Source organism: Uranotaenia lowii, chromosome 3, assembly GCF_029784155.1.
Source record: "Uranotaenia lowii strain MFRU-FL chromosome 3, ASM2978415v1, whole genome shotgun sequence".
In the NCBI taxonomy this organism is placed as follows: domain Eukaryota; kingdom Metazoa; phylum Arthropoda; class Insecta; order Diptera; family Culicidae; genus Uranotaenia; species Uranotaenia lowii.
The window spans coordinates 193,397,913-193,419,065 of NC_073693.1; the positions used below are offsets into that span (position 1 = coordinate 193,397,913).

Consider the following 21,153-nt stretch of genomic DNA (forward strand, 5'->3'; position numbering starts at 1 on the left):
ACTTTTCCATTTATGAAATTCCTAAACAGCAGCATTGTCGTAAATTCCTTCCCTCTTTCTAAGCACGGGCGTGGTATTGTGCAACGTTTCTGTTTTTCTTCCTGTGTACATACACTTTCTCCCGGGCACAACGACATCCGATGAGAGAGGATGAAAGAAAAAGAAAACGCTTCACAAATATGTATCTCGGCTCGGCTTGGCGTAAAATGTCGCATTATACTGGCCGCGTACCAGCCTGCAAAGCTTGGAGTTATATCAAAGTATTTTGCAATTTTAGAACCACTTTACCGACCAAACTCGAACGGGACCATTAGAAATGGAATCGATGCGATTGCGAAAGATCCGAAGCGCAGTTTGGGACAAGGAAAAGTTTACAACCACCCACCCACGGCCACGGACGACGACGCTGCTTCAAGTACGACGCCGACGCCAAAGCCCCGGGGAGCGTCCGACGACGAAAATCTCCGAAATTGTTCAAAATTTGCTGCAAACCGCAATTGCCACAATGTCCCGGAATCCGATTCCTGGTGGAGCGCCGGATCGATGGCAATAAAGATCGTCGCCATGTGGATCGAATTATGGGATGTCGGCAGAAGTAAGTTTATCTGCAGTTGCAGTTTGCTGCAGGAAAACCAAAACAGTTGTTATGTCGTGATTCGGTTGGGCGACTTTTTTTTGCTTCTGGTTTCCAACATATCAAAATAGAAGTTTGTTAATCGAACAATGCGCTCCTTTCATGTGATCTGAGAACTAAACGTTTAATTTTTACTTACATTTTTTGAAATTCGATACTATACCTATTAAATACCATCATGTCACCATCTACCGCCCAGTTAAGCGGGTTTTACGCTTCAAATATGTGTTATAAAAAAACGAAGGCAGGTTTTTATTCGCTTTCTTTTCCAATATATCTCAAATTTGCTCTACTTTCAATAAAAAATTTAATGGAATGTGAAAAATGTATGCTTTTCAAAATATTTAACTAAACTTTGGGATGTTCAATAGGCCCTATTATCGCCCACTCGACATTTTCGGGTATAGATAATGTTTTCTTAAGGAAAAACTATCTAACAACAAGGACACTGTTCGTTCCATGTAACGTGCTATCAAAACCATATTTTGGATCTTGAGAGAATACATTTTGTGAAATTTTTCCCATAAATTTTGTACAAATTTTAACAAAGTGCGTTGACTGACAAAATGATGATTCCCGGCAAACAGCTTCAAGTAAGCGGTTAGTTTCTGCGATAAAACATCATTTTCTAACCTAATCAAACTAAATGCTTCTTACAATTTACATATTCGACACAATACATACGTTAAAAACAAAGAAATTGTGCGTGACCGGTCATTAGGAACCCATAGGGGAAAACTGTACAAGACGCACCAGTTAAGCATAATTGCTTTTTACAGCAATACCAATCATTTAAGAACCAAATTGAAAGTTGACGACGATTCAGGGATCAGATTTACGTATTATCGGAAAGAAAAAATATATTAAAAACACGATTTGGACTATATTTTTGTGAAAAACTAAAACAGCCAGAAAACAAACCGCGGGGTAGAATGCCAAAGCTAGTGGACAGAACGCACCAAACATGAAGGGTGGTAAGATATGGAACAACGATTATACGGAATGTAATATTGAAACATCAAATGTTTGTTTACATGTTCATCGTATGTTTGTAAACTAATCATTCTTTGGCTAAAAATCATTTAGTAATGCTAAACTCTACGAAAATTTCGCTTTTCAAAATACACTTTTTGATATCCTTATATATAAAACGCCTTCAAGTAGGCAATGAAATTCAATTTTATTAACTGAAATAGTGATATCGCGGCAAACATGGCGGCCGATAATTTTTTCGAGTCGAATATTGGTGCACCGTTTTAACTCAAACAAGGACGAAATTTGTTATAATTATGCATTGATATCGTAATTTGGGAGTCAGCAAATAAAAAGAATGGCATTTTGTTTTGATATTCGGGTTTCCTCAAAAGTTAACAGCATTCCAAATTTGAGCGTATAACACGTGGTCTCGTGGGCATTCTGCCCCAATTTTCATATGAACGATTTTTGATAAAATTTTGTAGAAAGTTAATAAAATACATCAAAAATTTTGTAGTCTGCCGAAAGTGCACATGAGTGGATAAACGATAAGCTGTAGTTTTATCAGATTTCGCAGGCTGTTTTACCATAAAACCTTATATGTTACTTTTTAAAAATAACAAGTTTCACGCTGATTCCATTAATTCTTCTGTTTCTAAGATCTGAAGTAGTTTTTGTGAACTTTTCATCTATTGAATGATGAAAAAGCTTGTTTTCTACAATATTTATGAAGAAAAACATCATTCAAAGCCGTTGGTTAGTGTACATTTGAGAAATAATGGCATCGGCCATCTTACCCCGCTGGTGCGTCTTGTACAGTTTTACCCTACTTTTTTTATACACCAATTACCGCCCATCACTAAACGCTTCAATAAACAACAACTATTAAAAAAAATCGAAAATTTTCCGATGCAAATCTATTCTACGAAAATAAAACTATCGTTTCAAGTCGATTTTAGGTCAAATAGGTACTATCTAGTAAAAAAAACCCTTTTTACCCTAAGAGCACAGTAATGCTTAGTTTGCTAACAGGCGTCGAATTCAATAATTTGACCGGAAACGAAAAACCCAATATTTTATTTCTGGCTATAGTTGGCATAATCAAATGATGTTTTTTCAGTGAAATGGTCGAACGATGATACCGATACAGAACACAGGTCTTATCTTAGGAGAAATCATCCCAGTTTTTTCAAAATACACTCAAAAGGGTGATTTTAGGCGGTAAATGGTGTCTGGGCGGTGAATGGTGACTTGATGGTACTTGAGTTTAAAAAATGTATCGAGCAAAAAAATATTGGAAATACTTTCGATTTTTTTTAGTAATTAACGGCTTAGTCAGTCATATTTTTTAAAACCAAAACGAGTGAATTTTACTACTGTCGATGTCATGGACCGTAGTTTATATCATTTGTGTTCGTATTCAGAAATAATATCAGCAAGGTAGTATTTAAAAACCCAAAAATTAAAACAAAGGGAAATCATGCAGCCAATACTAAGTTAGCTATAGAATCACAGAACTATTCATGAAAATATTAAGTTTTATCAAAGATTTCAAATTGAGAATTTAACAATTTTATATTTCACAATCATATAATCATATTGTCTTGGGAATAAATAACAAAAATACAGTCCATAGTTTTCCATGCCTAATTTGGGACTTGATTGAACAAATAAATAAATTCTAGACTTAAAATTGAAATGGAACCTTTAATAATATGGAGTAGAATAACTATGAAATCATTTGTATTTATCACGCTCGAATTTAAATCCACACTAGCATTATGAATGGTTAATCCTCTTGAAACAAAAAAAATATTGGGGTCAAATAAATAGCAGCTAATAATATATTATCAATCAAATGACATCTGAATGCGAACCTTTTTCTCACCTCTTGCAGAGCACCAGGAAAAGTTCTACATCTATCTGATTGTAGCCGTGGCCGTGGCAATCCTGCTCTGCCTGTCAATAGTAATTGGACGCGTGGCATTCCGGAAACGTGGGACAACGAAAGAGGACGATAAATTCCAGACATCAAACACAGGTGAAACGACACTCCCGAACGGTTTCACAGACGATATATCGGAAATAGATGCGGATATCGATTTGCAAACTCCACTTCCAGTGCCGAGCGTCTCTCGGAGCGATGTAAGTAATAGCCCTAAATAGTGGGTCCGATTTCCCACCAGAAAGCTAGCACTCGTAATGTCGACCAATCAGTTTACCAATAAGTTAGGATGGTTGCTTTCAGTTTCCGACTACATTTTACTATAGCTTGACATTCGAGGAAGTCGAACACTACCTGGAGCTCAGACATCAAGCTCCAAACCATATGGCTAGTGAATAGGGCTACCAAACTCGTTTGAATGTTGTATAACTATACACTATACATTATCAACTACCTATAAGGTTTATTTCAGAACTATAAAACATTTATACCTTTTAAGAAATCAAATTCAGATACAAAGAACAAAAATCATTGACACTGAGCGTTGTCTCCTGAGCCGATGTCCGCGAGTTCGAGCCCAAGAGCAAACATCGAACACAGTTGTAGGGGAAAAGTTCATATAACGCCCCATGTGGCTAATACGCGCCACTCTTGTTTTGAAGAATCTGAAACATTTAAAGCCTGCAAAATATTACCAATTTGTTTTAAATGCTGTGATTGGTCATGGCAAGTATAAATTTTTCCTTAAAATGCCCCTGTGTCGTGATAATTTCACAATTTCGGTTTTTCTTCATTTCGATCTAAATTTTAAAACACTTTTAATAAGGTGTCACCAAGCAGAGAAAAACGAATAAGACAATATTTTCTGACACATCGATAGAGGAGAATCTAAATTATGATTTTATGCTAAAATATCATACTGAACTCGCTAAGGTATGCTTTTCATGGGTATGTTCTATCACGGCCCATCCGCTCGTTATAACGCGCCAATCGTAGTAGGCTGAAAATAGCATTAATTTTTCAAAATGGCCAATTTTTATTGAAAATGAACGAATAGTCTGAAAGCATATTTTGAGCGTTAATTCAGCCCAAAAAAATTTCTTTTTCATTTTTTGTTAAATTTCTATAAGTCCATTTTGATTTTCTTTTCAGTCACAGTGTCTGTAAGTATTGGTGTGTTTTCGGTCTTCGGCTGCTCTCGGGTGTGTTCGGCTGCTAGGCGCGTATTGAATACACAGCGGCGCGTATTCGCAACACAGTTTTGTTCTGTGGCTTTGAATATAGTTTTTAAAAATCAAATTTTTGAAGAGACTATAGCAATTTGAGTAATGAAAAATCAAAGGCATTTGTAGAAAACACTTTTCTTCAACGATTACACCCATTTTTAACATAATTTGCACGTGGAATACACAGAAAATCAGCGATTCGCTTATGTGGCGCATAATAGGGCATGTTCCCCTACCGGATAAGTTTTTCAATAACGATCCGCCAACTGCACCGTTGATAAAGTCGCGAATGCCATAAAGATGGTAAAACGACTATAATCGAAACAAAAACTCTGGTTTTGCGTGTCCTTACGTAGGAACATAATCATTGTCTTCCAAAAACAAGATTCTACAATTTGTTCTAAACAGATTGTTCAAGCTTTTTTTTTGGTAAATCACTCCGCGTTGAACGTACTTTTTTTTATCTTTTTTTTTTTTTTATTATTATTACCTTGAAATTGCCCGCCACACTCCCCCACACCAAGAAACTCATTTGAGCCCGCTGGAAATGGACGCTTCTGTTCCCAGCATGTCGACAGCACAAAAACAATAACAAACGCGAACAAAACTCTACTCATGCTGGGAACCAATTTTTTTCATGTAAGCTAGATGCGAAAGAATGGACGAAAATAAATACTATATTAACGATGTGAATCTCAGTGGAAAAATATCTTTTTAAGAGATTCAAAGAAAAAAACAAAAATTTACTAGATTATGATTAACTTAAAATAAGGCTATACTAACATTAAACTAAGGCTGTCTTAAAGTTAAATTTAAAAAAAATAAGGTAAAAAAGAAAATTAGGATTAGGGGAGAGTGGGGATACTTGATCCCCTTTTTTTTATTTTCACCATATCTTTTTGGAAAAAAATAGCAACTCGCCGTCTTTGACATTTTCTGACAGCTTGTAACTTCAAGTTTCTATGCTCCAAAAATAAGAACGATACTTGAACCCGTTGATGAACTAGAAGCATTTTCGTGGGAGTAAAAAAATTGCGATTTTTCTGAAGTTAGGGGAGACTTGATCCCCTATGAAGGAGACTTGATTTTTTATTCAGGAAGCCCTAATCATTGTATAAAAATCAAACAAAACCCCAAGGTAGAATGTTATTTGACTATTTTGGTCATGTTTGTTCTCATTTCACAATTTATAGCAGACATAAGAAGAAAATTCTATAACTTTGTCTAAACGCTAATATCATTGCATACTTAAAGGCGCTATTTTTTATAATTAAGAGAAAATTAATTATTTTTGCTCTTTTCTTCAGACAATTGTTTGATAAATATTAGTTTTTAGATAAATATTAGTAATTTCGTAATAAGCAATCATAACGATCAATTCAGAAGAAGAATATGCCGTTTGGAAGGGGGATCAATTGTACCCAAATCTAGGGGATCAATTGTACCCATGATCAACATTTTAGAAAACTTATTCTGAAAAAAGTTGAGAGTTTTCCATTGCTTTGAAAATATGGTATTATGAAGTTCATATTACGCTCGAACGATTGATATATTAGAACAAATATTTCGGTTATAATTTTTCCATGTAAGGAACATTTTAAAGTGATGAAAAAAGATCTTCAAGTTACGTTTTGTGAAATTTTCCAAACAAAGTTCAATTACTCAAACAATTATTTTGTTAAAATTTTTTAAACTACAAGCATTGTTATTTTGCTCATTTTGGCACATTTTTCTAGAACATTTGATCTTTGAAAGACATTCCAGTTTCGAGATATAGCTAAGGAATCAAGTATCCCCAGGGATCAAGTATCCTCATTCTCCCCTACTGATATGATGTTTGATAGTTATCGAACATTAATTCCTTTGAGATAGTGTTTCAATTTGGATTTAAAGGCAAGTCGATTGTTTATATTTTTTAACTCATTAGGCAATGTGTTGTATTTCGTAGGCCCAATGAAGGAAATTCTACATTGACCAAGATTGGTTGTTGATATGCTTCGTTGAAGATGACGCGATTGACGAGTATTGTGCAGTCGTTCTCCGATTGTGAAATTTATGTTCCTATTCGTTGTGGAATGTATATTATCAAATACAAAAAGAAGGGTTTGCAAATCACACATTTTAAAAAGGGGTAAAATATTATGGGATATATTAGAATAAAGCGGGTTAGTTGGAAACAATAACGGAAGGCTAAATATAATTTTCAAGCAACGATTTTGCAATGTTTGAAGGCGTGTTAGAAGTGATATCGAGGCGCGTCCCCACAGCGCAATCAAGTAATTGAATAGAGAATGTATAAAGGCGTAATAAAATTTAAATAAAATTTGACGCGGTACGAATTGCTTAATCCGCCAGAGAATTCCACAAAGGGAAGAGATCTTACTCTCCAAATGCATGATATGATTTTTCCAAGATAAGGTTTCATCTATTAGAAGCCCAAGATATTTAAAATTTGTCACTTTCTCAATAACATTGTTAACGACTACTGGATCTCCGTGAGAAGGGACGATTTTTCGTGAAGAATGTATTATCATATATTTTGTTTTTGAGGAATTTAAGGTAAGCAAATTTGCATTGAAATATTTCAAGAGAACTTTAAGATCATCTTCAATTTGACTAACGATATGCAAGGGACTGTTTGCTGGATAAAAAAGTGCAGTGTCATCTGCAAAAAGCCTTGGAACACCATGTAGAGGAAGTTTTTGTACATCGTTCACATAAAGTAAGAAAAGCAAAGGGCCAATATTACTCCCTTGAGGGACTCCAGTGTCCATATCTCTTAGTGAACTATAAGTGTTACCAATAGAAACGTATTGTTTCCTACCTGTTAAGTAACTACGAAAGACATCATTCACAACTCCCCTAATCCCATAAAATTCAAGTTTACGCAACAGAATATCGTGGTTCAAAGTATCAAACGCCTTCTTCAGATCTAGAAACAAGTCTCCTACAAGTTTTTTCGAGTCAATATTTTCTATGATTGTGTCCATTAATTCACAGGTTGCTATTAAGGTGGTAGACCCTGCTCTAAATCCATATTGTAGATTATAAATGAGGTTGTTCTCCTCCAAAAATTTATTGATTCTGTTGATTAACATTTTTTCGAACACTTTGTTAAAAACGCTTAAAGTGGAAATCGGAAATTATGTTGAAGCACAACCCGAAACGTTTTTGGTCTTTTGTCAACGAGAAGCGAAAGGAAACCGGGTTCCCATCGGAGATGTTTTTAGGCGAGCATAAATCGTCTAGTTTGGAACAGACGTGTAATCTTTTTGCTGAACATTTCGCCAGCGTTTTCAGTACTTCGCATGCCTCGTCTACTAAAATCGCAAGAGCCCTGCGGTACGTTCCTTGCAACATGCTCAATCTAACGGGAATTATTTTCTCGGAGGATGAAGTTAAAGCAGCGATATCAAAGCTAAAACCGTCTTCAGCTGTAGGACCTGATGGAATTCCGTCTAATATTTTGAAAAATTGTGTTGAGGCTATGTTGAAGCCACTGTCAGCTATCTTCAACCTGTCCATTCGCACTGGTAAATTTCCAAGTTCTTGGAAGAAGTCGTTTATGTTCCCGGTTCACAAGAAAAGTAATAAGCACGACATAACGAATTACAGGGGAATCACTTCCCTCTGTGCCTGTTCTAAGGTGATGGAAATCCTGGTGTCACAGAGACTTTTTAATGCCGCTAAGTCGTACATTTCTGTCGATCAACACGGGTTTTACCCGGGACGTTCGACGAACACAAACTTGTTGGAGTTCACTTCATTCTGCATTCGCACTATGGAAAAAGGTGGTCAAGTTGACACAGTGTATACTGATCTTAAGGCTGCCTTTGATCGTATTGACCATCGTTTGCTCCTCGCAAAACTACGACATCTCGGACTCGAAGAAGGACTCATTCTCTGGTTTGAATCGTTCTTGACGAATCGTTCTCTTACTGTCCGTCTCGGAAATGCCGAGTCCCATGTGTTCCAGAATAACTCAGGAGTACCACAAGGAAGCAACATCGGACCTCTTCTATTTTGCACCTACTACAACGACAGAACATACGCTCTTCCGTCGGGGTGTAGAATGTTGTATGCTGATGACCTGAAAATTGATCGGAAAATCGAAAGCTACAGCGACTGCTTAGAATTGCAGCAAATGTTGAGTAAATTTCTTAAGTGGTGTAATTTGAATTGCTTAACGGTCAGTGTGGCGAAATGTAACGTGATAAGCTTTACACGGAAAAGGAATCCTCTGACTTGGAATTACACTCTTCATGATACCGCACTTGAACGAGTTTCCGTTGTGAAGGACTTAGGTGTGCTTCTGGATTCCAAAATAACTTTTGAAAACCAATTGAATCATGTTGCAGCAAAAGCAAACAGAAATTTGGGATTTATGCTGCGAACCACCAAGGAATTCACAAATCTACGTTGCCTACGAACTCTTTATTGTGCTTTAGTGCGCTCGCACCTTGAATCAGCGGCTGTCGTCTGGTGCCCCAGCCACGATACCTGGATCAGGAGAATCGAATCCGTGCAATCGAAATTTACCCGCTCAGCACTTCGGATTTTCCCCTGGCCAGTTTTAGGAGAATCTCCTACGTACCTGTAACGATGCTCCTGGTTTAAACTGGACAGCCTCGCGAACCGACGTGAATTCCTGAAGGCGGCGTTTGTTGGAAAGTTGCTGCTCGGTGCTATCGATGCACCAAACATCCTTGAAAAATTGATTTCAACGTGGTACCTAGACAACTGAGAACGCGAGAATTTCTTCGGCTTGGTTTTCATCGAACGGTTTATGGTCAGAACGAGCCTATTCGTGCCATGTGTGCAGTATTCAATGATGTATATAGTGAATTTGATTTTAATTTGTCCAGTGATACATTTGTGAACCGCTTACGAGCTACAATGCTAAGTTAATTTTTGTTTTGTACAGCGTTTTTAAGTTAGCTTCTATTTTGTTAATCCATTAGTGCTAGTTTTGTCTCCTGATAACTGTTATATCGTTTATGTTATCTTCTTAGATGGGTTTTTTGCCTAGTGCTTTTCCCATCACATCCATTTAGACTTTCAGTCCGATGGATTAAATAAATAAATAAACAAATAAATAAATAAAGAATTGTAGCGAAATCATTACAGTTATCTTTAATTAGAGAGGTAGAAATCTTGTCATGACCGCAACATTTTTTATTTTTTAGTGAATTTATTATCAAAATAACTTCATTTTGCGTTCCCGGGTGTAAAAAAATAGAGTTGGAGACACGATTAGTAAAGGCCAACGGATCAGAATCTTGCTCTCTGGGAATATCCTTTGCAAGAACATTACCGATATTAGAAAAATGTTTGTTGAACGCTTCGCAAACTTCGTCGTTTTTCTCAAGGACCTCTACTTCTCTACTTTTAGAATTGTTTGAGTGTATGTTTTATTTTTCCCCAAGATTTTATTAATGTTTTGCCACACTTTATTATTGGTCGTTTCGTTAAGTAGACTTTCATAATATGATAGTTTGCTCTTCTTTTTACATTTGTCAACCTTATTAGAAATATGCTTTAGCATATCCTTTAGGTGTGAATCATTTGGGTGGCGTTTTAAGCGTTTAAGATAGTTGTATTTTATTTTGATTAAAGCACAAAGATCGAATGACATCCAAGGGCAAGGCTTCTCTTTAATTTTCATTTCTCGGGATATCTTTCTTGTACATTCCAATACCAATCTATTATAAACAGAAGTAATTTCTAGAAGACAACTTTCGGCGTCTTCAACACGTTCTATGCTCTTAAGATAATCTGAGAACAAACGATTCAATGTTGAGTGATCAATTATGTTTTTATGTAGGACAACTTTACGCTTGTTGGATGGCAGTTTGAGGGTCGTTATTACTTGAGAGTGATCGCTAACATTATTATTGATAGTATCATTCCTTAATAAAGACAAGTCATTGCTTGCCATCTTTGTAAACGTAACGTGTATTGATAACCAAAAATTTCTTGATCAAATTTTTAAGAACTTCGATTTTTTTTATTAGCAAACCATTGTTCAGTAGAGATGTTTTAAAAAAATGATGGCCAGACCCTGAACCTCAGAGAATTGTTAGAGGAATGGAAACGAACCAAATGAAAAGTAGTTATGTTAGATAATGAATAATCATATTTTAGTAAATTCAGTTTTCCTCAACTTTGTGGTGTCACTTTTTGTCCAGGAAGACTAAATATTGCTGTAAAGGCCCATCTTCCCTTTAAATAAATCAAATTTTTACTTTAAATTTTGTTGAAATAATCGTAAAATGTAATAACTAAACCCAAGTGATACTGTGTAAAATTTGTCGCTGAATCGTGTGGTGTATAGGTATACTACTTAGCGCTGAGCTCACGACAGCTTCAATTGTCTTAAATATCCCAACATTTACACAAGATAATTGAAAACCGATGTTACAAATGAGAACAAAATAGAATACATTGAATCAGGTGTTAAATCAGGTGTGTTGTCGATCCAAATTATGTACACCGTTTAGTGCCTCGATCACCCCAAAATCTCCTAAACTCAGGCGATATTTTATGTGAGCGTTGAGCTGTAAACATTACTCGAATCAACAATTATATGTATTTTTTACAAAAATTTAGTTCAAAGCTCGTATACTTACAAAAAATATTTTAAAACAATTTGCATATGATTGGTAACTTAACATTGACTTTCATATCTACCTAACATTTTTCAAGATACGGGATAATTTTGAACGAACATTTTTGGATGAATTCATTCATTTTTCCATCAACAAAATAAAGTGGTCATTTAAAACTAGAAAAAAGACCTTTTATCATTACTTTATTAGTCTTTTATATACACTACTGGTCTAAATTTTAGGGGAGAATGAGGATACTTTATTAACTTTTCCCTTTTCATCTTATCTTTTTTGGAAAATCTAGCAACTCGCCGTCTCATTATCTTACAGCGTATAGTTTCAAGCTTATCTGCTCCAAAAGTTAGAACGATACATGAACTCGTCAATGAACTAGAAGCATTTTCGTGAGACTAAAAAAATTGTGACATTTTTTTTAGATAAAGGATACTTGACCCCTTTACTAAAGGAAACTTGATCCTTAATTTAGGGTGCCCTGACCCTAGGCAAAAATCTAGAAAAAAACAAAGATAAATGGTCCGTAGACTATTTTTTGCTACATTAGTTCTCATTTCACAGTTTGTAAGTATCAGACAAAGAGAACTCTAAAAGTTTGTCTACTACCCTATAGTCATTGCATACTTGAAGGCGCAATTTTCTAGTTTTTAGATGAATACAGTATTTCTAGTCATATTTGACAGATAATAACTTGATAAACATTATTTTTTGGACATATATAAGTAGTTTAATGATAACCAGTGATCACGATCCATTCAGAAGACAAATAAATCTTTTTGGACACTAGTGATCAATTATACCCACAACATACATTTTGGAAAACCTCTTCTTAAAAAATTGAGAGTTTACTATTGCTTTGAAAATATGGCATAATGAAGTTCAAATTACACTCTTACCATTGACATATTGGAATAAATATTTTTATTACACGTGAGAAGCATATTAAAGTTATTCAAAAAGATCTTCTGATCATATTTTGTTAACTTTTTCAAACAATGTTAAGTAACTCGAAAAATAACATTTGTTGTGAAAACGGCATTGTTTATCTGTTTATCACATTTTTCTAGAACATCTGAATTTTGAAAAAGTATGTTTATGAAAGCTATGGAGAATGTTTTTAGTATTGGAATGAAAATTAGGATGTTTTTTCCTTTTTTTTAATTTTGTTATTTTTTTTTATAATGGTGATAATTTAACAAAGTTTTTTTTCTGTAAATATACTTTATTTCCACAACCATTGAACATTATTTCGATAACACTACACTTTATTTAATAATAAAACACTTAAACTTTTTAAGTTCTTGCAACGCAGCTCGCTTTTTGAAATCCTGCACAAATGGGAAAGTATGCATAAATGAAAAATTATTTATTTGAATGATTTTTTGCCTTGTCCGTTGTTTCGTAAATTGTTGTTTGATTATGCTGACAGCTTCACCAAAGAATGAGAGATTTTCACTAGCTACGGAAGGATACTTGCATCTAGAGCTGTTGCTACCAAAATAAAAAAAAAAAACAAAAAATAATCCATTAGAATTAAGCATCATTCATTATAACTTACCAAAATGACAAATCTGAATCGGATGAAAACCCGATAAAATTCTTCTTGTCAATACAGAGCTCCTCTTCCGGGGAGGATTATTTAGTTGGTCAAATCTTCAAATTAGTTGGTCAAAGTTAAACAGTTCCGTTTGTCATCAGATACAACGGCCAACAAAATCAGCTGCCTGTCGACAATTCCATTGTTTAATAAGAATTTTCTACCACACATATGAGAACGAGGAAGAATGACCTTAACGGGTTAAACTCCTATCAAAAAAGAAAAAAAAACACATATGAGAAATAATGCAAAGATCGGAATTGAAATCATCTACTTAGATTTTACGTGAAATCATTAATCTGTTATGTGGAAGAAAAGTAGTTACTACTAGAACGTCCTTGATAAACTCTGAATTACTTCGAGAATCACGTAAAATCAAAATGATGCAACAAAATTCAAAATTCAAAATTCAAAAACTCACGGTAGATCGCTGAATTTTTCTGAAAATTTGTCTCTGAGTGGCTAGAAGTAGGGTAAATGTACCCGACCTTGGCACCTAAGGCATGGTTTACCCTTTTTTCGACATTCCTACCTTCCTGTTGAGTGCACCATATAACATGCTTTGAAGAATTTACTTGCTAACTTGCTAAGAGTTCAACAAAAATATGTTTTCTCTATGGAATTTTCATTAATGTGAGTAAAATGCATGCAAAATACTCACTGCGGTGCTCCAATTACTTGGCCGCCGTACTAATTGTTTGCCGTTTCGATGATCCGATTCTTGACCACCAGCAAAGTGCAATAGATCTTTACCAACAATGCTCAATTGACAGTTAACAGAATCGTTGGCTATTCTTAATATAAGACCACTGACAGAATGACGTCAGCTGAGCGTAAAGTTCTATGCGACGATGGAACACCGGGCGCCACTCATACAACAAAAAGGCTTTTGAAAACATTGATGAAATTTGGTTGAAAGGGAAGCACAAAATAAGCTTTCATTTCAAAAAGTCGGAAGTCCAGAAATTCCGCAATGCGATTGCGACACATAGGGTTATTTTCACTACCAAACAACTGTCTTCATATTGTGGAGTTTGGCTTCATAAAGTAAGAAATTGAAAAATTCCTTGAATGGTATTTAAAAATTTTGCCCTTTTGAATTTGTGAGCTGAGATTATGAGCTTCTAGCAAGAGCCATCTCGAATGCCCGGGGTGTTGCGCAGTGGTTTGACACGCCAAATAGATGTTAGAATGTAAACCTTGCTAAAACATTTTTTTAATTCGACTCACATCCAACATTTTAAGGAATAATTGGAAAGCAAACGATATTTTCCTGAACTTCCAACTTCTGTTTCCATGAAAAAAATTAGAACAAAATTCCAAAAAATTAAATCTGAGTAGGTATATATATCCAAAACTCAATTAATCATGTATTTTATATACTAAAGTCATCAATTGCCATCGATCTAACAATTTTTAGATAAGAAAAACATATTAAGTCTTGTGAGATGCTTAATTTAACTTAGTTTTTTTCAATATTTCGAACCACTGTGTTCTGTAGGAGACCACGTGGCTTTTGCTCGGCAGACTGCAATGCAAATGCTGTTCGCACGCATACCAATGTACCTTCGATTCATGGTTCCCAAATAGCGATTTTTGCATTCAAAATGCTGGGATATGACTTTTAGTTAGTCGAATCACTTATGTTCTCCAACTTATTTCGAAGCTTAAGTTGATAGCAACGGTCTTATCATACAACCCAATTAGTATGAAAACATTTGTGCGTAGTTTTAAATGAAGTTTTAGAGAAAACATCAGCCCAAAAATACTTCTCTAATGAACATGTATTTTTCCCAGCTTCCAACACTGGTGGTGTATTTCGATTGAAATTGCATGCCAAGAAAAGGAACAAAATAAGTTTTAAATTTTTATTCAAAACCTAAATAAATATTCACTCTTTAGTCTTTCTAGTATTTTTGATTTTTTGCCGAGTTTAACTGTAAGCATGAGTATTTATTGCAAATTTTTCAAATGAATGTACGCGTTTGAAAGCGCATGTGAATTTAACAGTTGCACTAGAAAGGTGAGTTCATCTGATTTTCATACGGTGATTTCCAACATAATTTCCTCGGATGCAGATTGAAAAAAATTAACTTCTTTATTAAAGTACAAACTATCAAAAAATTCGGTATGCACAGATTTGGAACAAATTATTCTCTTCGCAATGAAAATATATTCAAACTTTTTAAAGCTCAATTTGGACCTGAAAAACATGAAAAGATATGTTGGCATGCCAAGAAAAGGACCATGCCAAAATAGGGCTCACTTACCCTAATGTCCAACGATCAGTAATGCAAACTAAACCTAAAGCGATTTTTTTTTGCTAATTTCAGAGCTCGTAAGCTGTGTAGCCGGTATTGAGCCAATGCGACAGATTAGTTTTGATAAGTGACAAAATTTGTGAAAAAAACATGTTAACAATGTTTCACAAGCTACGGCAATTGAATTCTGCAGATATGGCTTCTGATAAGGTCCCTCTCAAAGTAAAGTTTATATTTGCTTTTTTTTAGGAAAAATATCATGATTTGCAAGACTCAGCTCCTATGGAAATAAAACAAAATTTTCCTGACCAAAACTTTGGATTTCGATTTTACAAAAGTCTTAAAAGAGTAGCCTTGTTTGAAAACTCCGCAACCTACGATCTCAACTAATCGATTTTACTTTTAATTGAGTTTTATGATCATTGTACTATGAATGTTTTTGTCTGATTTTGCCGGCTGATATTCCAGTAAAACGTGTTTTAGTGTCACAAATTGTCTATAGTTTCTGTCAAATACGAAGTATTAGTCAAAACAGTAACGGAAATTGAAGAAGAAGAATGCAGACATCTAAACCATAAATATGATAAAGTATGATAAAAAATCTGATCAATATCATAACTGAAAAAGTGAACGCCGAATGATAAAATAAAATATAATAAAACTATTTCTTAAAAAAACGACAATTTTTTTTTCAAATTTTCTCATAAATAACCATAAGATTACCTTGATTTCTTTATCAAAAAGTTTTTCGATCAAACGAATGGTTATCAAGATACTCACACTGATAACTGCTCCAATTCTAAACGAACTAAGCTTTAGTTGATCTATATATTCGAACAAAAAATATCGCCAGAGTAAAAAAAATAAGTGACAGCGCGCTTTCTTCCCATTTCTATGGAATTATGAACGGTACTGTATGTTTGAAGAATTAATGATAAAAAATATATTGTGAACACGCGATTTTATAAAAAAAAGACTTTCACTTACATAAGTCCAGTACCAGTACGTTCTACAACGATGTTTGGATGAAGTTTTTGTCTAGTAATATGGACATTACAATAAGTCCATACTATTCATAATAACTCCGTAGACACCGAGGTAATTATAAACCATAAATGAAACAAAAAGCAAAAATAGCTTGGTGTTAGGTACATATTCAGCTTTCACTCAGTGTAGTTCATATAATGAAATCATAAAACCATACAGAAAATCAATGAAAATATAACTCTGTTCGCTATCAATTTCATTCACTGATTTAGCTTCTTCGCATACAGTTGGTAGCCCTACGCCAGCCACACCTTATCATAGTGCTCGCGTCTGGCGCACCTGTGTGCATGGGAATCCACATAACGACGTCGACGACAACGTCTGCTTTCATTGCCTACAAATGTCTGTCGGAAATCCTGTTTTTAAAGTAATTTCCATTTTCCATTCGCCATCGCACAGAGCTACGGACCATACACGCCCTCGCCGGGACCGTACGGGAATCTGGGACCATCTAATATATCACATACCTCAACCACGATGCTGGTGCCGCCTTGTTCGATGGGAACGATGATGGGATCCGGTCCGCCCACCGGATATCTGAGCGGTCCAATTAATATCATTCCCTCGCAACTCAGCCAGAGCATAGGTGAGTCACCATGATGTCAAACCAAATCCTTACCTTTTTGACCGATAGTTTCTGCTACGTAGTGGTCGTCTGGCCACTCGCTGCTTTCCATACGAATAAACGAACGAACTGCTCTCCAGGAGAACTCCAATCAGTCAAATGCAGTTGTTGGATTGGCGTTTCTTCTTCCTATCAACCTACAAACATATCTACCTACTTATACCTACATAGCTAGCGATACTGTTGAATTTCTGGTCCAATGAACTGTGTGATTTCCTTCTCGTGCCACACTGCAATTACCGGATAATTTGCCAGCGTAGGAATCAACCTACCAAAACGATCGAACCGTTATTATGAAATGCAATTATTGGAGGAAAATCTCGATTTTTTTTTCTTTGAAAATTGGTGAATCGTTAAAGAATTCGTAGATTTAAAAAAAAAAACATTTCAGAGATCCAAAGAAAAAACACTAAGCTTCAGGTATATTCAATAATAAAATTCATTGGTCGTGAGGGAATATTATCACGAGTCCTTTTCGGTAATACTTATGCGAACAAATTGGAATTGAAATATTTTAAAGCAATACCACTAGTTTACAAAACTTACCCCTTCGTTTTATAAAGTAAAAAATTTTCAACAATTAACGTATGAAAACAATGAAAATTTGTATTTTATTTGAATTTTTTTTCTTGACATACCCATCATTTTCAGCTGTTTTAATTGATTTTTAAGGAAAAATAAAAAAAAAAATCATGGAATGAAGGGTTAAAAAAAATCGTGAACTTAATCGACTGACCGAAATTTTTAGTATAAAGTTGGACGCTGAATCCGGAAATAAAATTCAAAAAAAAATATCAGTAGAACAGTTATTGAGTTATGCTCCAAATATGTATTAAATTTTGAAAAAATCAAAAAAAGTACTTGTACTTATATTCAAATATCTCGGACTGCATAACATTAATTTGAAATTTCTTTTTTGTACATTGAAGATGAATAAACTTTCTATCGACCATCTGAACTTCATTTTTGAGTATGATCCACAACATTGTTGATATTAGTGATGTTGTGTTAGAAAAAATAATAAAAAAAATGCAATTCTAAAGGAAAAAATTAGTTTAATCGACAGTTTCAGGATGGTGACATAAGAAAAATATGGTTTTCCATGGATCATAAATGGCAATTCAATTTAAAAATTTCAAGTGGTTATTTATCAAAATCGGTTGAAAATTGAAGATCTTAAGGCTACTTTACTAAACAGTAATATTTGCATTTTTGAATCATTTGAATCTGAATAATGGAAGAATGACAAATTTCACTAGATAGCTTGGATCGAGTGAAATTTATCATGTTTAATTCTTCCATTATTTAGATTCAAATGATTAAAAAATGCAAATATTACTGTTTTAGTAAAATAGCCATTATTTCTTAAATTTACAACTGATTTTGATAAATAACCACTTGGAATCTTGGCTTTGAATTAACCTTTATGGTCCATAGAAAATCAGATTTTTCTTCAACATCACTAATATCAACAATAATGTTGATCATCCGCAAAAATGAAGTTCAGATGATCGATGTTTTGGAATTTTATTTTAGGATTCAGCGCCTTATTTCACATTAAAAGGAATCTTCAGCTTACTTAGTTGCACTAAGTAAGTGCACCTTTTAAGTCTGAAAATGGGAAACGTCACGTGAAAGTAAATTAGTTGTATTGCTCACCGAATAATATCAATCGGTGTTTAAAGTATAACCACATCAAGTTTTCCGCTTGTGGGGCGAACCACGTTTGACCTTCTTATTTGTGGTGGTAAATTCAACTCTTTCTGTATCTATCACTTCATAAAGTAGTTGGCCCGTGCTGAACCAAAATTTGGTATGGGACGATAATGCTTCTTGATAAATTCTACCCGCCTATTTTCACCCAATGATCCTAAAATCACTCATTTTCACCGAGCTATGCTTTACTTCAAAAAACAAGATGTGGTAAAGAAGGACGCAGACAATCAGCGTCTAGCGTCTCGATAGTGATTGCTTTCCATGAAGATTTTTAACCTACTAAAATCACAGCTGATATGTATCAGTTTCGAACGATCTATGGAGCCTATCGGATGGTTGTTTACTTTTCGATTTGCGTAGAAGGTACAAATCATTACTAGGTAACACAATAAAACTGCCCATGATATGCTCCTGTCATTTCTTGAGATTTTCATTCTGATACATTCATGATCGTCTATCAGTAACAATCGTTTTACAGAATGATGCAAGGATAGACGTTTGTTGATGATGAGTGGGCGTCGCACAAAATGTATCATCAAGTATGTCGATCATCTTTGATTGGCCACGTGATAAAATGCAATAGTAGCTCCCGATTAGGTATGGTATATATTTTTGTATCTAGTCAAGTTAGTGTTGATGTTCGACTAATGTTCAACTGAAATTTTAATCACGTGCGTATCAATAGCACTCGAAGTAAAAAAAATTCTAGCTTGAAACGAATCTTGATTACTTTTCTTGAGCGATTTTCGGAACACCATCTTTCATTTTTTCTAACTTTCTATCCATCTATAAAATTTCTTAATAATAAGATGTACCAACTAAAAAGGACATCACTTTTCACCGATAAGGCCGATAATTAGGTAACAAACATACATTACGGTGATCAATCTCTTCATAAAAGAATAACAACAACTTAATCAAATTGATTTTATTCAAAATAGATGTTAACAACCCCAAATTCTTGACTGATGTTAAGTTTAAATTACATCGTTTAGATATGAAACCTATCAAAACTGTGAATTTTGAATATTTGTTTCAAAAAGTATTCTTTAAATCATAAGCTGATTTCTATATTATATTATATGAATCCATAAATTTTAGGTATAACTTTTCCTTCCAACGATCTATCACCAGTTCTTCCAAAAGCTATATATATTATTCATTTCTACCACAGTTTGAACAGTATTTGTATTTGATTGAGAATTCCATTTTTAAGTTGTATCGCAATGAATTGTAGATTTCATTTAAATTTTCACGTACCGTAAAACGGGGTAACATTGATCACCGGGGTAACTTTGATCAACATGAAATTTTTCTACATAATCATCAATCTCTAAGTCTAAGGTTAAGAAATGTATCTCAATACTTTTTCCTACGTTTAAAAACCTATAAGTTTCAAACTGGGAAAAACTTGGTTTGTTTTTGAAAATGTCAAATGTTCAAAGTCAAAATATAATTAGAAAATCTTCATGTAGGCTATTTTTTCGAAGGCTCGGAAACAAACACCCTTCCTGATGAAATTAAGCGTTAAGAAGCAGTAGGTTGATTTATGTGAGAGTTCAACTTTTTTTCCTAGTAAATGTATAGTTTTGGTGTGGTTTTTGTTGTGCTTTGAGATAAATTTTTGATATTTAGAAAATGGGGACAATTTTCCTGAATAAGCCAGTGCAGGAAAAAAGGCTAGAAACTCCATCTATTGGTAAAGTTTGAAGGAAAAAATTTAAGGGGAATAGTGCGAGGACATAAGGAATTGAATGAAGGCAAAATTTCATTTTTTTTGCCGGTTAAAATTTTATAAGTCATGTTAAAAAAAAAATTAGCCCTTTAATTTATGCAGCATCATAGTCCATCTTTCGATATTAATTGTTGTTCGGCCTTAACACATTAAGTTTTTTTTTTACCGCTAAGAAATCTAAACCAAGAAACACCGAAATTCAGCATTGTATATATAAATTCACTGGACCAAAAGTTACAAATTTAGTATCTTTGAGCCCCCGAAAGTGTTGTGTTCAATTTGGTAGAGTTTCATGACTAATTTTATATCATTTAGGTTTGTTCCGAATTGCCTAAGCAATTGATAAACTAGCATTTGTAAATATCATGATCCTTTATGTTCAAGAAAACTCGTTGAAACCGTCAAAATAGAGGCTGATCAATGCTACCCCAAATCATCAAATTCTATACAAATAAGAAATCGATTTTTGAGTCAAATTTAGAGTAGTCTAATAAATTTCTGCAACCATGTTATACGTTCATAGGAGTTCAGTAGGGGAGAGTGGGGATACTTGATCCCCTTTTCTTATTTTCACCATATCTTTTTGGAAAAAATTTAGCAACTCGCGTCTTTGACATTTTCTGACAGCTTGTAACTTCAAGTATCTATGCTCCAAAAATTAGAACGATACTTAAACCCGTTGATGAACTAGAAGCATTTTCGTGCGAGTAAAAAAATTGCGATTTTTCTGAAGTTAGGGCAGACTTGATCCTAGGGGATCAAGTCTGCC

The 21,153-nt window shown here is 34.4% G+C and overlaps 1 protein-coding gene across 7 annotated transcripts in view; it reads left to right on the forward strand.

Annotated features, from left to right (window-relative positions):
• The window catches only part of LOC129757752 (protein eva-1), a 672,047-nt gene that overhangs the window by 637,469 nt on the left and 13,425 nt on the right, over nucleotides 1–21,153 (forward strand). For 6 of the 7 annotated variants that reach the window (XM_055755046.1, XM_055755051.1, XM_055755047.1 and 3 more), the window contains 2 exons: nucleotides 3,507–3,754; nucleotides 16,708–16,894. In XM_055755046.1, coding sequence (XP_055611021.1) covers nucleotides 3,507–3,754; nucleotides 16,708–16,894 — 435 coding nt within the window. Of the gene's footprint in view, nucleotides 1–277; nucleotides 3,098–3,506; nucleotides 3,755–16,707; nucleotides 16,895–21,153 lie in introns of those variants that run through there. The other variant, XM_055755052.1, reaches the window with a different exon arrangement.